At 58.1% G+C, this 15,165-nt stretch overlaps 1 protein-coding gene across 1 annotated transcript; it reads left to right on the forward strand.

Annotated features, from left to right (window-relative positions):
* Positions 1-1,338: 1,338 nt before the first annotated feature.
* On the forward strand, positions 1,339-6,906 carry LOC104575427 (uncharacterized). Its single transcript, XM_088538856.1, has 14 exons — positions 1,339-1,405; positions 1,922-2,783; positions 2,976-3,136; positions 3,493-3,960; positions 4,235-4,342; positions 4,474-4,589; positions 4,718-4,776; positions 4,887-5,026; positions 5,191-5,259; positions 5,346-5,508; positions 6,061-6,240; positions 6,480-6,577; positions 6,720-6,778; positions 6,871-6,906. Exons 1-14 carry the CDS (start codon positions 1,339-1,341, stop codon positions 6,904-6,906), a joined length of 2,586 nt encoding a protein of 861 aa, XP_088394982.1.
* Positions 6,907-15,165: the final 8,259 nt, after the last annotated feature.

A 15,165-nucleotide genomic window follows, 5' to 3' on the forward strand; every position in this document is an offset into this window, starting at 1 on the left:
CCCTTGGAAGCACCGGGAAGCACAGGCTGAGTCTCCAGCACCGTGGAGAGCGTCCCGGTCGTTCCAGCTCCACAGGGAGCTCCGAGCACCTGGGTGAGGTAGGGGGGACACCCACAGGGTGGCACCCGTGGAAGGGTCCACCCACAGGGAACCGGGAGCAGGAAAAGCATGGAGATGTGAGCTCCTGGTGTCCAGGGATAGCACCCGCAGGGGCTTGGGGAGGGCACCCACGAGGGACCGGGGTGGGGACACCCTCGGGAGGGCACCCATGAGGGACCGGAGAGTCAGGAGGTCCTGGAATGGGCACACGTGGGGAACCAATAACCCAGGTATGGGGGAGGTTCCGGGAGGGGACACTCATGGGGGGCCAGAGATGGAGCGCCCTGGAGGGGGCACCTATGGGTGACCTGGGACCCGGGTGTGGGGGGCACCCACAGGGGACTGGGAGTGGAGTTGGACTTGGGGGGGCACCCATGGGGAGACCGGGGGTGAAATCCATGGGTATCGGGAATGGGGAAATTACCGGAGGGGTCCTCAGCACTGGGGAGGACCCTGGGGAGGGCACCCACAGGCGTCAGCAGGCAGAGGACACTGGGAATGGTCCCTGTGGGAACCCAGGGATAGAGAGCCCAGGGGTGACACCCAGGGACGGGTCCTGGGAATGGTCCCGCTTGGGAATGGTTTTCAGAGGTGCCCAGGGACAAAGGTCCCCAGAGGCAGCACTCGGGAATGGAGGCCCTCTGGGATATCAGAAATGGAGGGTCACAGAGATAGAGAGCCCCGGGGGTGACACCTGCAGATGTCCCAGGAGAGAGGACACAGAGGACCCCAGGGTCAGAGAAAGCCCTAGTGATGGCACCCATGGGTGCCCAGAAACGGACCTCAGGGCTGGGGCCCTTTTTATTCCTGGGCAGGCAATGAGGACAAACGGAGGAGAGTCGGTCACTGCATCGCCCCAGCCCAACCTAGTGATGGTGATTCAGCCCAAAACAGGCCAAAACTCTCCCCGGAAAGGGGGCAGATTTGGGGGAACAACACCCCAAGGTGGAGCACGGGTTGTGACGGAGGCAGGACCATCCCATACTTTCCCTAATCTTATCAGGCGCTGAGAAATGCAGCTCCCTCCCTCTTATTTCGGCGATAGGAGCTGGAGCCCGGGCGGCCTCCCAGAGGCGTCCGGTCCCTTCACACCCTTTCTATTTTGGTCATCGATAAAAGTCACTCGGCCCTTGTTTGCTCAACGCTGTTGAAGACCTTGGTGGCCAGCGCACCGCAGGACTCAGTCGCAGGCGCCCGCTCGGTCCTTGCGCTGCTCCGTGCTCCAGGCTCTGCCAGTGGATGAAGATGAAGCTGGGCTGCTGTTTCTTCATCATCCTCTGCTTCGTCCCCTTGGGGGCTGCTGCAGGTGAGTGAGGTCTCCATCCTGTGGGCACAGAGACTTGGGTTTGCCTTTCCCTTCCTGCTTTCTCCATACAACCTGGAGGGATTTTAGTCCTTTCTGAGCTTCCCCAAACTCTTCACCAGAGAGCTCGGCCCTCCTGGCTTCCCCTGAGGACCAAATCTGGGCCAGCACCAGGGTTAATCCCAGTCCAGGGTGCCCATGATGGGTTTCTTGGCCTTTTTCCCACTATGTATGTGTCCCATCGGCTCTCTCCTGCCTCCATGTCTGCTCCTCTTTCTCTGGAAAAGTCTGGGCAGTGGATTTGTGCCTTGGGCATGTCCCTAGGGCCAGCTCTTGGAGAGGACACCTGCAGTGGGGCCTCCATCTCCCTCTGCCCCAGACTCCTAGGCCCCTTCTGAATGGAAGGTGATGGGTTGCGGTAAGATTGGTGGGCTGAGGGTTGAGCTGACTTTACTGAGGAGCCTCCACTCGGGTGAGGATCCACTTCTCACTCTGAGCACGGGCCCCGCTCTCCTCCAGCCTCCTGCGAGAACGGCGGCACGGCCGTGGGCGAAGGCTGCGCTTGCCCCCCTGGCTTCAACGGCACCCGCTGCGAAAGGGGGGACTCCTCCAAGGCCTGCCAGAACGGCGGCACCGCCGTGGGGACCAAGTGCTACTGCCCGCCGGGGTTCAAGGGCGCCTTGTGCCAAGTCCCCGATGAAGCCAGCGCCTGTCGGAACGGCGCCACGGCCTTTGGCACGGAGTGCGTGTGCCCGCTGGGCTACTGGGGACCGACCTGTCAGTACAAGGAGCAGCCCAGCTCATGTCTCAACGGCGGCACGCTCCTGGAGACGGGGTGCCGCTGCCCCGCGGCTTTCTGGGGACCCCGGTGTGAGTGCGAGTACCCAGAGACCCCCCCAGCACCCACTGAGAACGTCACCACCCATGAAAATGTCTCCACCTCTGCAAGCAGCACAACTCTCCATCCATCCCTCAATGCATCCGAGATCAACAGCACCGTGTCCACTACCAGGGCCACCACGGAAAGAAGTCCGGCCAACACCACGGAGCAGGTCACAATGTCCCCAGTGAACATCTCTACTAGTGCGACAACAGCTTGGCTCAACAGGACCAGCGAGGCCACCACGACACCTGGAAACACCAACACGACGTGCTCTGGAAACTGCACGTCTCTGGGTGGCACCCACAATGGCACGGCAGAAGTGACCCAGCACCGTCCGAATGACACGTTTCCCACCACAACGAGTCCCATCTCTGAGTCCAACCGCACAACGGGGGTGACCCAGCACCCTCCAAATGACACGTTCTCCACCACGATGACGAGCCCTGTCTCTGAGTCCAACCACACAATGGGGGTGACCCAGCACCCTCCGAATGACACGTTTCCCACCACAACGAGTCCCGTCTCTGAGTCCAACCACACAACAGGGGTGACCCAGCACCCTCGGAATGACACGTTCCCCACCACGATGACAAGTCCCATCTCTGAGTCCAACCACACAACAGGAGTGACCCAGCACCCCTTGAATGACACGCTCTCCACCACTACACCGAGACCCGTATCTGACTCCAGTACCACAGTAAATGCATCTCTGGCCACCCTGAAGGTGCCCACCTCATCCCCCAACATCACAACAGTGCCCATCTCACCCAGCAGCACAACCAGCCCGTCCCTCAGCAACTTCTGCCATTACTTCCTGCACTGGTATCTGAACGGGTCCAGCCCCGAATCAGGTGGGTCCCTGGAATGGTTGTTGGGATGGTCTCTTCTTTCCAAAGCTGGGGTGGACTTAAGATCTCCTGATGGGGATGGGAGTTGGAATGAGGTCTCCTTCCCAAGGCTGGGAGGGACATTGGATCTCCTGATCTGGGATGGCTGTAGGGATGGGGTCTCTTTTCCAAGGCTGGGGTGGGCACGATGTTTCCTGAGTTAGGATATAAAGGGGATAGCGGGAGGAAAGCAAGGACATGGGTCTTCCCATGGGTCTTCCAAGACACCTGGGTCTTCTGCCCTGCGCAGAGTGGGCTGGATCAGAGACACCCGGTTGCGCTCCTGGCCCTCAGACCCCTCTTTGTCACATCTCTTGCAGTTGTCTGCCACAACGGTGGTGTTGCCAACGTAACGGAGTGCCTCTGCCCGCCCGGCTTCTCCGGCTCCTCTTGCGAGACCGTGGATGACGCTGACCAGTGCCACAACGGCAGCACGGCTGTGGGCAATAGGTGCATCTGCCCGCCAGGACTGTCTGGGCCTCGCTGTGACACCTATGACAATGACACGGCCTGCCAGAACGGAGCCACGGCTGTGGGCACCGAGTGCTATTGCCCCAGTGGGTACTACGGGCCCCGGTGCGAGTTCTACAACGCAAGCACCACCACCGTCCCAACCATCCATCCCAATGTCACCAGACCTAAGTCCACCCCCAAGGCGCCTGTTGCCACCGTCCAGAGCACCACCTCAACCAGGAGCACCACCAGAACGACCCCCAAGCCAACTACTAAGAGCACAACTACTGCCAAGAGCACCAAGACCACCACTACCCCGGTTCCTACAACCACAGGTTGGTGAGGGTGCCCCAGGCTGGGTGTGAATCCTTCTGGCACGAATGCTTCGCTCGCAAGTCCCACATTTCTCTGCCTGGGAGAGGGTGGTCGGGCATTGATTTTTACCTTATCCCTGCCCTACATCCACCCCAAAAATGGGGGGCTGCAGTAGTGGATCTGGGATGTAGTGATGGATGAAGATCTGGGAGGGGATCTGAGGGGCCAGATGCCACAGGGCTGGGAAGGGAATTGCATGCAGATCCACTAATTCTTCTGCCTGTCTTCCTGCAGATCCTTGCCAAAACCAGGGGGTCTGGACAGCGACAGGTTGTAGCTGCCAGGCGTACTTAGAGGGAGACTACTGCCAGTTCTCTTCACCAACCATCGACATCACACCAGGTAAGTGATGTCCCTCGGGTAAGTGATGTCCCTCTGTCCCCTTCTGAGGTCCCCAGGATGGAGATACCTTCCTGGGAGGCCTTGGGCCACCACGCTCCATGGTCACGCAAACATCCTTCCTTCCTATGAAGAGGTGGGCTCCTTTGTGGGGATGACGGCGCGGGTCACCAACCGTCTCTTCTCCGAGGCTATGGGCGACTCCTCATCCGCAGCCTATCGCGGCTTCGCTGACGAGTTTGAACGGACGGTGAGTCCCTCCCAGCACTGCCCCATGGCAGATGGGGAGGAGATGTCCACCTCGTAGGGTAATTCTGCATGGCAACCCCCAGCCTGGGAGGACCTCACAGGTCACACCTCTTCCCCTTGTCTCCCCAGATGGACCGGATCTACCAGAACGTCTCTGGATACCACAGTACCAAGATCTTGAACCTCAGGTGAGTGCACCCCCTGTCCCACGGCTGTCCCCACCTTGCTTCGTGTGGCCCCAGCAGAAGGGCCATGCGAGGAGCTGCACACCTCATCAGGACGCTTTCACTCCCCGTAGAAACGGCAGCATCGTAGTGAACTACAGGGTCCTGCTGCACCCACCACCTGAAGTCAACTACATCCTCGAACGCAAGTCCCTGGAGCTGCTGGAGACGCTGAAGTCTGTGGCCCAGCCCCAGAACTGCAGCCACACAGCGAGTAGGGGCCTGGGCAGGGCTGAGCGGGTCCTGGAGCGGGTAGCGAGGAGGGCAGCAATCGTAATAGCAGTAGTTCTGCAATTAGGGTCCGATCTTCTCCCTACCCCTCTCCGTGTCACTGCACGGTGATGGTCTCCAGTGACGTCTTGCTCTTTCCACTTCCAGAAGAGCTCTGTTTCAGTCCTTCTTCATCTAAAGTCACCTTTGTCGAGAAGCCGAAGGTCAACTATACGGGTAAGCGTGGGGCAGCGCACAGGCTGCATAGGGAGCGTGGGTGACGCAGGGCTGGGACACCTTGTAACGTGGTCTCTCCTCTCCAGAGATCTGCAGAAAGCGCGTGCCGAGCAAATTCAGACCATTTTACCACCCCTACATGATCGGGAAAAGTGTCTTCTGCGTCACCAACTGCACCCTCAACGTCCCCGGCAGCATCGGCTGCAACGGCGGGAACTGCCGGGTGACTCAGGACGGACCTCGCTGCTTGTAGGTGGCTCCAGCCCTTGCCTTGGCCATGACCAAAACCTAAACCTCACTCAACCCTAAGCTCACCCAAACCCCAACCTCATCCCTAACTTTAACCTTTATCCAACCCCAGCTCCACTCTGATGCTGATCTTATCTCTGATCCTGGTCCTAGCCCTAACTCCAACCTAAACTTCACTGTTATCCAGATCTTTATCCCTGCTCAAACTTCCTCCTAATAGTGACGTGGTTCCAGGCCAAGCCCTGATGCTAATCCTCATCTTAACGCCATTCCTAAACCTAACTTTAACCCTAACCTAGTCTCAGTCATAGCGCTAACCTCTTAGCCCCAGTCTGGCCCTTAATCCCACCCAAACCCCGACCTCAATCCTAGCCCTAACGCCAAACCTGCCGCCTTTAACACATGGAACCCAGGACTCCTGGGTTCTCCACCAGCTCTGAGAAGGTCCCAGGGACCACAACGGGTCTCCTAGGGAATTCTGACCCACAATCCCAGGCCAAATCCTGGGGATCAGGGTCAGGGTCCCCTTCCCACAATGCATCTCTCCCACAGCTGCCCAGGTGTGCCCTGGTACCTGACATCGGGTGACCGCTGCGAGACCCACATCAGCAAACTGGGGCTGGGGCTGGGCGTGGGGCTGGGCCTGGGCCTCCCCCTCCTCCTCCTGCTCGTCCTCTGCCTTGTCCTCTCCACCTGCCTGGCCCGAGGGAATTCAAAACTCGGCAAGGACAGGTAAAGGGCTTGAGGGAGGGCAGGGGACATTCCTGGGGGCTAGGAGGGCACCTGGACCAAAACTGGAGCATGATAATGAGCCAAAACAACCTCAAAATGCTCTTTGGCCAAAACCTGAGGGCAGCAGCTTGTCCCATGAGGGAGGATTAACATCAGCCCCACTGCTGGGATGCCGGAGCCTGCAAGCTCCCCTCTCCGATCTGCCCCCCAAGGTGTCTCACTGATGTTTGCTTTTGCAGTGAGAGCAGCGAGGGGAGCAGCTGGCTGGGCAACAGGAGCAAGTCCCACGCCACCGGCATCTACCACGTGAACGGCAGGGGCTCGGCGCCTTGGAGAGGTGAAAGCCCAGGGCAGCGCCGCGTCCCCACGGCGGAGCGTTCAAGGGGAAACATGCGGCCATGGGGGAGAAACCTTGGCCCCATGCAGGGCCACCTCAGCCCATGGCAAGGCCTCACTTGTCATTCCTCTCTCCTCCCCAGCCTCCAACAGCCCCAGTGCTTACAAGCCCAATGAGGAGGTCGCGTCCTTCTCCGTGCCGGTAGGTACCCGGACAGCGCTGGTGGCCTGGGCTGTCCTGCGCGATGCCTCCAACCTCTCCATCTCACAGCGCTTTCCTCCTCCTTCTTGCAGATGCAGCCGCCGGCAGAAGCTGCCGATTCCCTGTGACGCCCGGTGGATCGGGAAGCGGGGATTCAAAACTCAACATCCCCTCGAGACGGGGCTGGGCAACGGGAAAACCCTGGGGGGCCACTGGGCCCCACACTGAGGGGGATGATGAGGGCAGAGGGACGGCGTGGAGAGGTCCAAGCACAAGGATTCGACTCCCCTCTTGGTCTACAAGAGCCCGTGCTGGGGGGCTACAGCAGGGCCGGGTCCGTGCACGGCGCAGGAGAAGCCGCAGCAACCACAGACTTTGGTCTTTGGGGAGGGGATGCAGGAAAAGCCGCCGGTATTTCTTGACACCCTGTTTTGGGGGAGATACAGGTCAATTCGGTACCTCCATGACAGAGGAGGGGTCTCTCTTGCCCCCCACCCAAGTACCCCTTGCTGGAGAGGATGCCGCTGCATCTACTCAACATCTACTTAATGCAGCCAGGCTTGGCTCCCCGCTTGGCTCCTCGGCTGGAGGAGGAGGAACCTGATCCCCCGGAAATTGTATTTATTAAAGTATTTATTTTACCTCCTGAGACAGAACCAAGGCAAACAAGAGGGGGAGGATCATGCGGAAAACCCGCGGGTGGGGAGCACCCTCTGGGCGTTGGTGTCCCAGGATACGGGCCAAAGCCAGAGCTGCTGCTCCAGCCTGCACAAATCCGGAGCAGATGCTGCCCTTGGTGCAACCAGGTCTAGAAAGCACCAGTTGCGGTCGCTGCCCCTCGCTCCACCTCTATGGGGATGGGAAATGCTGCAGCCCCCACCAGTGTTTGCAAAGCACCTTCATCCTGGGAAAAAGGAGATCCTGCTGCTCTGGGACAGGGGGGAAAAGCCCCCCAGGACTGAGGGTTGCCCACCTGGCACCCTAGCGCACTGGTTTAGCAGCCCTATCCAGAAATGCAATAAAATTGTCTTCTCCTCGCCCACATTCCTCACCCCTCCCTCGGCCCTGGTCAGCTGCCTTGCAGCAGTATCACCGAGATTAAGGGTGTTTGCTTTTGGGGTGGAAAACGGCCCTTCCCTGGCTGCGGGAGCACACACAAGGGCTGAAGAAAGCAAGACAAAGGAGAGGGCAAGGGGGGCGGCCCTGGAGGGTGCCAAAATGATTTCTGGGCTGTTTCTTGGGAGTTTTCCACCCCCTGCTACAACAATGAGGTTGGAGAGCCCCGGGTGCAGCTGCAGGACTGAGCTCCAGCCAAGCTGGGGTCAACATTGGCTCGTTTTGCCCCGTATTAAAAATGAACCCAGGCACTTGCGGTGGCCCAGCCATGGGTCAAGAAGCTCTTGACATGAGGGGCAGGGTCATGTATGGGCATGGGGCGGACAAACCCGTCTCCATCCAGCCATGGCAAGTGCAGTCCAGCGTCTCGGAGGACTTGGCCTTGTACCAGGGGTTGACCTGGCCTCTCGCAGAACACGCTAATTTTAGCCCCCGGCTGGCTCCAACTGCCACAAACTCTCGTAACTTTCGTTTCTTGTTGGCAAACCCTCATAACTTGGTACTTGCCGTTGCGGCGTAGCTCGTAAAATGAAGGGCGCGATGAAAGAGAGTGGTTTTCCTCTGCCTGCCAAGGGACAAAGGTCCTTGGCACCTCTTCTCCTTGGCTCAGTCTCCGCCGCTCGCTTCCGCTGTATCAGCGGTTGGTGCCGTTCACGGCTCTGGGATGCTGCTCCTGTTGTCTATGGACGGGTGACTTGGGAAGATGTTCTCCGTTCTCCCTCCTTTCCTGCTCCTCTTGATCTTCCAAGGTATGATGAGTGACTGGGCCTTTCACCGTGGCATTTCTACATGTTTTGGGGGTGAAAATGGAGGAGCAAAGTGTTGTCCTCCCCAGGAGATGGGAGATATCATTCCTCGGAGTTTCTTAGCTGTGAAACTGCCCCTGAAGTGCTCATCTCCTCCTAGGTTGTAGAAGGTCCCCAGGACGGTCACTTCCTCCTGGGGGCATGAGTTTCTCCTGCATGAGCCAACGGTTGGCTTGTGCTGTGCAAGCTCAGGGGTCCCAGCTACAGGGACTCTACCCCTTGCTCTGAGCTGGCAGCCTCAATCCTCTCCATCTAATCCCATCCCACCCATGGGGCCCCCGGGGCAGATGGAGGGGCATCCTGGGGTCAACAGTTTGGATTTATCCCCCGAGATGGCGACAGCAACGGGACACCTTGCTGCTCCAAGAGGGCCTCCGCGCGGTGATCTGTCCCCACTGCCTGGTTTTCCCAGGAAGGGCAACCCCTGACATGTAGTGTGGGGTCTCCTCCAGCCTTGCCCACCCCACATCACCTACGAGTCCTCCTGCCATAGTGCAGGTTGCACCGGGGCAGCTCGCAACCTGCGTCAATATGACCACGTTCACGAGGGCTGACCGGGCTCAGCCACGTCCCCATCATGGCCAGCCCATCCATTGGGGAGCTGCTCCCTTCCTCCCCCAGCACCGTTCACACTTTCTGCTCCAGCCTCGGAGTGTTTCCATGCCCATCCTCCCTCCACAGCCCTTCCAACCGCCGCGGCCATCGCATCAGCCCTTGACGAGCTCCACAAGCTCCACGGTGGCCAATCTGCCCCCTGCCCATGTCCCCCCTCCCCGCTGTGTGCATCAGAGCCACCGTGCTCTGGAGCCATCAAAACTCCTTAAGTGCCAGGGAGCTCATCACATAACAGAGGCTAATTTGGGCAAAAAACAGCATGGTCTCTTCTCAAGAGCTTCATTTAAAAGCTGGAGCAGACAAGTCTCTGCTCCTCTTTTCTTTTTGTCTAAAAAGTATCTTTTTTTTTTTTTTTAAAGCTAAAAGAGCTCAAACCAATTTAAGCAGCCTGGGGAAGTACCAAGGATTTCCCCATCAGAACCTGCTCTGAAGGACCCATCCTTCCTTCCCCACCTCTCCCAGCTTCAACCCACAGCAGAGGAGCCATGAGTTGGCAGGAGACATGAGGGAAGGGGGTTGATCAGGACTCAAGGTAGTCCAAGGTTCCAGCCAGCCCCTTGTAACACCTCCTCAGCACGACGCAGCATGGTTCTGCACCCATCGCTGAGCCCTGGAAATGTGTTGGGACCATTCCACCCCAAACACATCCCTTGCTCATGAGCAACCAACCCTCAGCTGCAGTGGGTGATGGGCGCCCAGGTAGAGCTTCTTATCGGTCCCAGGGGAGGGCACAACCCGTCTCTTTGCCCATAGAAGAGCCCCGTTCCTGACAGGAACGTGGTGGGAAACAAGAGCTTGCGGGGGATGCCAAGCATCAGGGGGGAACATCCACGGATGGGCAGATCAGGTGTGCCATGAGCACAACCCTGACAGCACCTGGCACACACCTCTCTCCACAGAGGCTTCAACCAGCACCACGGACTCCTCCAAAACATCCACAGACACCTCAGAACCGCCCACCACATTCTCAACAACCACCACACACACCTCTGCAACTTCCATGAACACACACGTCTCTACAGACACCTCGGTGACAAACAGCAGCCCCGACATGACCTCCACAATCACCACGGACACTTCTCCTCACACTTATACCTCCTCCATGGAGGTCTCTACCTCCACTGATGACACCAGTGGCTCCTGGCAAACCACAGCACACACCTCAGTACCTACAACCACCATCTATGCAGACACCATCACCACCGCCTTGGCCAGCACGGCCCTCACAGACACCTCACGCTCCACCAGCTCCAGCTCAGCTCCCACACAGAGCATGGCAAGCACAGCTGCATCGGACATCACCTCCCACAGCCTCTCCACCACCTCCACAAGCACCACAGGAACCTCCCAAGTCACCACAGGCACCACGCCAACCTCAGCACCCTTCTCCACCACCACCAATACGGGCACATGGGAAACTCCCACCAACACCCCTACAACCCCGGGAGCCTCCTTGGCCACTCTGGGCACCTCTGCAACCACTGGAGTAACATCAGTTACCACTGTGGACATGGACATCTCTATCGCAACTACCTTAACAGCCGTGGCATCAACCACCAAGATGCCCACGGACTCTGCAGCAACCAATACAGGAACACTGCACACCTCCATGCACACACCTCTCTCCACAGACACCTCTATCATCACCACAGCCTCCTCCATAACATCCACAGACACCTCAGAACCTCCCACCACCTTCTCAACAACCACCACACACACCTCTGCAACTTCCATGGACACACACGTCTCTACAGACACCTCGGCCACAAGCAACAGCCCCGACATGACCTCCACAATCACCATGGACACCTCTCCTCACACTTACACCTCAACCTTGGGCATCTCCTCCACTGACACCTCCGACACCACCACCAGTGGCACTTGGCAAACCACACCACACACCTCAGCACCTACAACCCAAATCTCTGCTCACACCATCACCAGGACCTCAAGCACCAACAGCAGCCCCCTCACATCCACCATGGACAACTCGCACACCACCACACAATCCACACCAGATTCCATAGAGAGCTTGGCTTCTGTGGCAACCTCCAGTACAACCTATGCCACGGTGTCAGAAAACGCCCCCTCCACCATCAACATCTCTCCAACCTCATCGCACTCCTCAAACACCCTCTCGCCCAACTGGGAAACAACCATGAAGACCATCGTCACCTTCACGGACACCTTCACCTCCACCATGGAGGCCTCTTCGTCCTCCACTCACACCTCCAGCAGCACATGGCAAACCACCTCAGAAACCTCACCACTTCCCAACACCCCTTTGGCCTCCACCACCATCCCAGGCATCAACAGCAGCCCTCCCACACACACCACAACCATCTTCGACACCACAACCAACAAAAACACTCCAGCTTCTACAGACACCTTGGGAACAGCAGCAGCCTCCAGCACCGCTTATGCAGACACCGTCACCACCCCCTTGGCCAGCACTGCCCTTACAGACACCTCACGCTCCACCAGCTCCAGCTCAGCTCCCACACAGAGCATGGCAAGCACAGCTGCATTGGACGTCACCTCCCACAGCCTCTCCACCACCTCCACAAGCACCACAGGAATCTCCCAAGTCACCACAGGCACCACGCCAACCTCAGCACCCTTCTCCACCACCAATACGGGCACTTGGGAAACTCCCACCAACACCCCTACAACCCCGGGAGCCTCCTCAGCCACCTTGGGCAACTCTGCAACCACTGGAGTAACATCAGTTACCACTGTGGACATGGACATCTCTACCGCAACCACCTTAACAGCCATGGCATCAACCACTGAGATGCCCACGGACTCTGCAGCAACTAACACAGGAACACTGCACACCCCAACGCACACACCCTTCTCTACAGACACCTCCACCACCTCCACAGCCTCCTCCAAAACATCCACAGACACCTCAGAACCTCCCACCACCTTCTCGACAACCACCACACACACCTCTGCAACTTCCATGGACACACATGTCTCTACAGACACCTTGGCCACAAACAACAGCCCCGACATGACCTCCACAATCACCATGGACACTTCTCCTCTCACTTATACCTCCTCCATGGACACGATCTCCACCTCCACTGGCAACACCGGTGGCTCTTGGCAAACCACAGCACACACCTCAGTACCTACAACCACCATCTATGCAGACACCGTCACCACTGCCTTGGCCAGCACTGCCCTCACAGACACCTCACGCTCCACCAGCTCCAGCTCAGCTCCCACACAGAGCTTGGCAAGCGCAGCTGCATCGGACATCACCTCCAACAGCCTCTCCACCACCTCCACCAGCACCACAGGAACCTCCCAAGCCACCACAGGCACCACGCCAACCTCAGCACCCTTCTCCACCACCACCAATACGGGCACTTGGGAAACTCCCACCAACACCCCTACAACCCCGGGAGCCTCCTCGGCCACTCTGGGCACCTCTGCAACCACTGGAGTAACATCAGTTACCACTGTGGACATAGACATCTCTACCACAACCACCTTAATAGCCATGGCATCAACCACTGAGATGCCCACGGACTCTGCGGCAACCAATACAGGAGCACTGCACACCTCCATGCACACACCTCTCTCCACAGACACCTCTATCATCACCCCAGCCTCCTCCAAAACATCCACAGACACCTCAGAACCTCCCACCACCTTCTCAACAACCACCACACACACCTCTGCAACTTCCATGGACACACACATCTCTACAGACACCTCGGCCACAAAGAACAGCCCCAACATGACCTCCACAATCAACATGGACACTTCTCCTCTCACTTATACCTCCTCCATGGACACGATCTCCACCTCCACTGGCAACACCGGTGGCTCCTGGCAAACCACAGCACACACCTCAGTACCTACAACCGCCATCTATGCAGACACCATCACTACCGCCTTGGCCAGCACTGCCCTCAAAGACACCTCACGCTCCACCAGCTCCAGCTCAGCTCCCACACAGAGCTTGGCAAGCGCAGCTGCATCGGACATCACCTCCCACAGCCTCTCCACCACCTCCACCAGCACCACAGGAACCTCCCAAGCCACCACAGGCACCACACCAACATCAGCAGCCTTGTCTACCACCACCAATACGGGCACTTGGGAAACTCCCACCAACACCCCTACAACCCCGGGAGCCTCCTCGGCCACCTTGGACACCTCTGCAACCACTGGAGTAACATCAGTTACCACTGTGGACATAGACATCTCTATCGCAACTACCTTAACAGCCATGGTATCAACCACTGAGATGCCCACGGACTCTGCAGCAACTAACACAGGAACACTGCACACCCCAACGCACACACCCTTCTCTACAGACACCTCCACCGCCTCCTCCAAAACATCCACAGACACCTCAGAACCTCCCACCACCTTCTCGACAACCACCACACACACGTCTGCAACTTCCATGGACACACATGTCTCTACAGACACCTCGGCCACAAGCAACAGCCCCGACATGACCTCCACAATCACCATGGACACCTCTCCTCACACTTACACCTCAACCTTGGGCATCTCCTCCACTGACACCTCCGACACCACCACCAGTGGCACTTGGCAAACCACACCACACACCTCAGCACCTACAACCCAAATCTCTGCTCACACCATCACCAGGACCTCAAGCACCAACAGCAGCCCCCTCACATCCACCATGGACAACTCGCACACCACCACACAATCCACACCAGATTCCATAGAGAGCTTGGCTTCTGTGGCAACCTCCAGTACAACCTATGCCACGGTGTCAGAAAACGCCCCCTCCACCATCAACATCTCTCCAACCTCATCGCACTCCTCAAACACCCTCTCGCCCAACTGGGAAACAACCATGAAGACCATCGTCACCTTCACGGACACCTTCACCTCCACCATGGAGGCCTCTTCGTCCTCCACTCACACCTCCAGCAGCACATGGCAAACCACCGCAGAAACCTCACCACTTCCCAACACCCCTTTGGCCTCCACCACCATCCCAGGCATCAACAGCAGCCCTCCCACACACACCACAACCATCTTCGATACCACAACCAACAAAAACACACCAGCTTCTACAGACACCTTGGGAACCCCGGCAGCCTCCAGCACCGCTTATGCAGACACCGTCACCACCCCCTTGGCCAGCACTGCCCTCACAGACACCTCACGCTCCACCAGCTCCAGCTCAGCTCCCACACAGAGCATGGCAAGCACAGCTGCATTGGACGTCACCTCCCACAGCCTCTCCACCACCTCCACCAGCACCACAGGAACCTCCCAAGGCACCACAGGCACCACGCCAACATCAGCAGCCTTCTCCACCACCACCAATACGGGCACTTGGGAAACTCCCACCAACACCCCTACAACCCCGGGAGCCTCCTCGGCCACTCTGGGCACCTCTGCAACCACTGGAGTAACATCAGTTACCACTGTGGACATAGACATCTCTACCACAACCACCTTAATAGCCATGGCATCAACCACGGAGATGCCCACGGACTCTGCGGCAACCAATACAGGAGCACTGCACACCTCCATGCACACACCTCTCTCCACAGACACCTCTATCATCACCACAGCCTCCTCCAAAACATCCACAGACACCTCAGAACCTCCCACCACCTTCTCAACAACCACCACACACACCTCTGCAACTTCCATGGACACACACATCTCTACAGACACCTCGGCCACAAAGAACAGCCCCGACATGACCTCCACAATCAACATGGACACTTCTCCTCTCACTTATACCTCCTCCATGGACACGATCTCCACCTCCACTGGCAACACCGGTGGCTCCTGGCAAACCACAGCACACACCTCAGTACCTACAACCGCCATCTA

This window comes from Tinamus guttatus, unplaced genomic scaffold (assembly GCF_059628265.1).
Source record: "Tinamus guttatus ecotype Peru unplaced genomic scaffold, ASM5962826v1 Tinamus_guttatus_pri_ptg001246l, whole genome shotgun sequence".
Taxonomy (NCBI): Eukaryota; Metazoa; Chordata; class Aves; order Tinamiformes; family Tinamidae; genus Tinamus; species Tinamus guttatus.

Bases quoted from the DNA above. Each gene is read 5' to 3' on its own strand.
- LOC104575427 (XM_088538856.1), top strand. From the start codon at position 1,339: ATGAAGATGAAGCTGGGCTGCTGTTTCTTCATCATCCTCTGCTTCGTC. The intron at 6,578-6,719 runs GTGAAAGCCCAG...TCTCCTCCCCAG, and splicing joins GGGCTCGGCGCCTTGGAGAG to CCTCCAACAGCCCCAGTGCT. The intron at 6,779-6,870 runs GTAGGTACCCGG...TCCTTCTTGCAG, and splicing joins TCGCGTCCTTCTCCGTGCCG to ATGCAGCCGCCGGCAGAAGC.